General features: G+C 47.9%; 1 protein-coding gene across 2 annotated transcripts; it reads left to right on the top strand.

The window, feature by feature from the left end:
• Positions 1 to 241: 241 nt before the first annotated feature.
• LOC139302456 (claudin-20-like) lies at positions 242 to 1,078 on the top strand. Of its 2 annotated transcripts, XM_070926160.1 has the most exons (2): positions 242 to 952; positions 1,034 to 1,078. In XM_070926160.1, exons 1-2 carry the CDS (start codon positions 242 to 244, stop codon positions 1,076 to 1,078), a joined length of 756 nt encoding a protein of 251 aa, XP_070782261.1. The 2 variants fall into 2 exon arrangements, with proteins under 2 accessions (XP_070782261.1, XP_070782260.1); XM_070926159.1 differs by having other exon boundaries at positions 242 to 1,078.
• Positions 1,079 to 2,293: the final 1,215 nt, after the last annotated feature.

The following is a 2,293-nucleotide window of genomic DNA, read 5'->3' as shown; positions in this document are numbered from 1 at the left end:
AGCGAGCTCCCACATGCTCGCCCCCCTAAAAAAGAAATCAAAAATCTGAGGGAGGAAAACGCATTGCCATCAGCAGCCTCAGCTGTGCGTCCGTCACGCTCCCACGCTCACTCCAATTCTCATTTCTCCTCTGGTTGCAGCCCGCTGGAGCCTGCGCTGAGGAATTATCTGCTGTCAGGACCTGCCCGGGACGCCGCCACGCCAACAGGGACCGGAGCTGGACGGGGGGGCGGGCCGAGCCATGCTGTCCGCCGCTATTCAGATCCTGGCGTTCGCCCTGGCGCTCCTGGGCGTCCTCGGCACCACCGTGGCCACTCTGCTACCCAACTGGAAGGTGAGCATCACTGCCTGGTCCAGCATCATGACCCCAATCTCGCAGATGCAGGGTCTGTGGATGGACTGCGTCTGGTACAGCTCCGGCGTCTTCAGCTGCACCATGAAGAACTCGGTGCTGTCCCTGCCGGCGTATCTGCAGGCCACACGGGCTGCCATGGTTCTGTCCTGCATGGTGGCATTGTTTGGACTCTGCCTCGCCTCCCTGGGGCTTAAATGTACCCGCTGGGGGGGCAGTCACCGAGCAAAGGGGCACACGGCCATCGCTGCAGGGGGCTGCTTCGTCCTGGCCAGCTTTCTCTGCCTGGTCCCCGCGTCCTGGTTCACCAACGAAGTCATCACCGCCTTCCTGACCACGGACCTGCCGGACAGCAGTAAATATCAGCCGGGAGGAGCTCTGTGCGTGACGTTTATCTCCGCTGGCTTCCTCCTGGCTGGAGGGGTCATTTTTTGTTTGTCTTGTCCTGGAAAAAGAACAGGACGACCGGACTACGCTTCCTCCGCTGACCCCGACAGACTTCTAATGTACCAAGATGAGCAGCGGAGGCGGGAGCTGCAGACTGAGCGAGTGCAGCCGGAAAACAGGCAAAACAAGACGGTTCAGCTGCAGATGGACAAAGTGAAACAGGAGAAACCTCCTCCGGAGAAACCTAAACAGCATCAGGAGCAGAGGGTCTACTCGTCTCCCTGCAAACTCCCTCCAAAAGACATCAAGGACAGCTACAGCCTCCAGGAGTATGTTTAATCCTCACAGCTGAGCGCTGAAATGGCTCTCTGGCTCATAGTAAGGGGGAGGTGGGCTGGGGGAGGTGTGTTTGAGGGGGAATAATTACCAAATGTTGGAAATGACAGATTGTGGATTCAGCCGAATGTCTCAGAAAGGAACAGGAGCTCTGTGAGTAAAAGGGGCGCTTAAAAAAACTGCACGGGCATCAACACTGTAAATCCTTTAAAAGCTGCCGCAGCGTCCCGTACCAACGGTCTGAAGGCAGAAACAGAAAAGAGCCGGACCTGCTGAACATAAAAAATCAAACAAATCTGAGCTCTGCCTGAAATCGAAAAGCCATCATTTCCCAGCTGAGATGAACTCGGCCCAAAGCTTTCTGGGGCCCTGAGCTGGATTTCACCACCTAAACCAAAAGAGACACATGTAAACAATAACTGTAGAGATTTATTTTAAGAAAAAAACTACAAAATATATCATAACTTTAAGATACACTTTGGGATTTTGTTATAGCGCTGCAGAAACCCAAACTTTGGTATAAAGCCAACAAATTAGTTTTGAACACTTGAGAACACAAATCTGTAAAATTAAATATTCTAGATATTAACTTCCATCTACTGAAGAGGGGTCATGATATACAGTCAAAAACCACTCAGAGCCGGTTGCACCAGCTATCCGTAAACATTTACATCTTCTAACTGCAGTCGTAAATGTTACGTAGCAAACTGAAATAACAAAACTAAAGTTAGCTATTATAGCTAATATAGCTAATATATGACCCATTTGTATGAAACGTGGTCGATCTGACACACATTCAAAATGCTGTTAAATAAAGATGTAAACTGATGAGATTTTAAAGTATTTCACTTCACTTTCACTCGCAAAAATAACAAAATATCAGGCTGATCATGACTAAATTATTATATAGTGTCGTTAGCTTAGCATAACCACATATCTCATTTGGAAAATAACTGAAACTAGCTAGCAGTTACAATAAATTTAGGATGAACTTTATGATGATGAATATCAAATATATGTATAATTACGTAAAAAAAATAAAAGATGTTAAAAAAAATTTAAATCACAGAGTAATAAAATCTCTGAACTCGTTTCGAGGCCCCCTGGTGGCTGCAGTCAGTGCTGTAGACGAAAAGACCCCCCAGTTTTGTACTCTTCAAACCGCAGCTGTGATAAAACCCCCAACATTTCAAAGGTTGTGTGTATTATTCAATCCCT

Source organism: Enoplosus armatus, chromosome 19 (assembly GCF_043641665.1).
Source record: "Enoplosus armatus isolate fEnoArm2 chromosome 19, fEnoArm2.hap1, whole genome shotgun sequence".
In the NCBI taxonomy this organism is placed as follows: domain Eukaryota; kingdom Metazoa; phylum Chordata; class Actinopteri; order Centrarchiformes; family Enoplosidae; genus Enoplosus; species Enoplosus armatus.
This window is presented reverse-complemented; position numbering and strand designations above follow the sequence as displayed.

Coding starts and splice junctions, on each gene's coding strand:
- LOC139302456 (XM_070926159.1), top strand. CDS start 242: ATGCTGTCCGCCGCTATTCAGATCCTGGCGTTCGCCCTGGCGCTCCTG.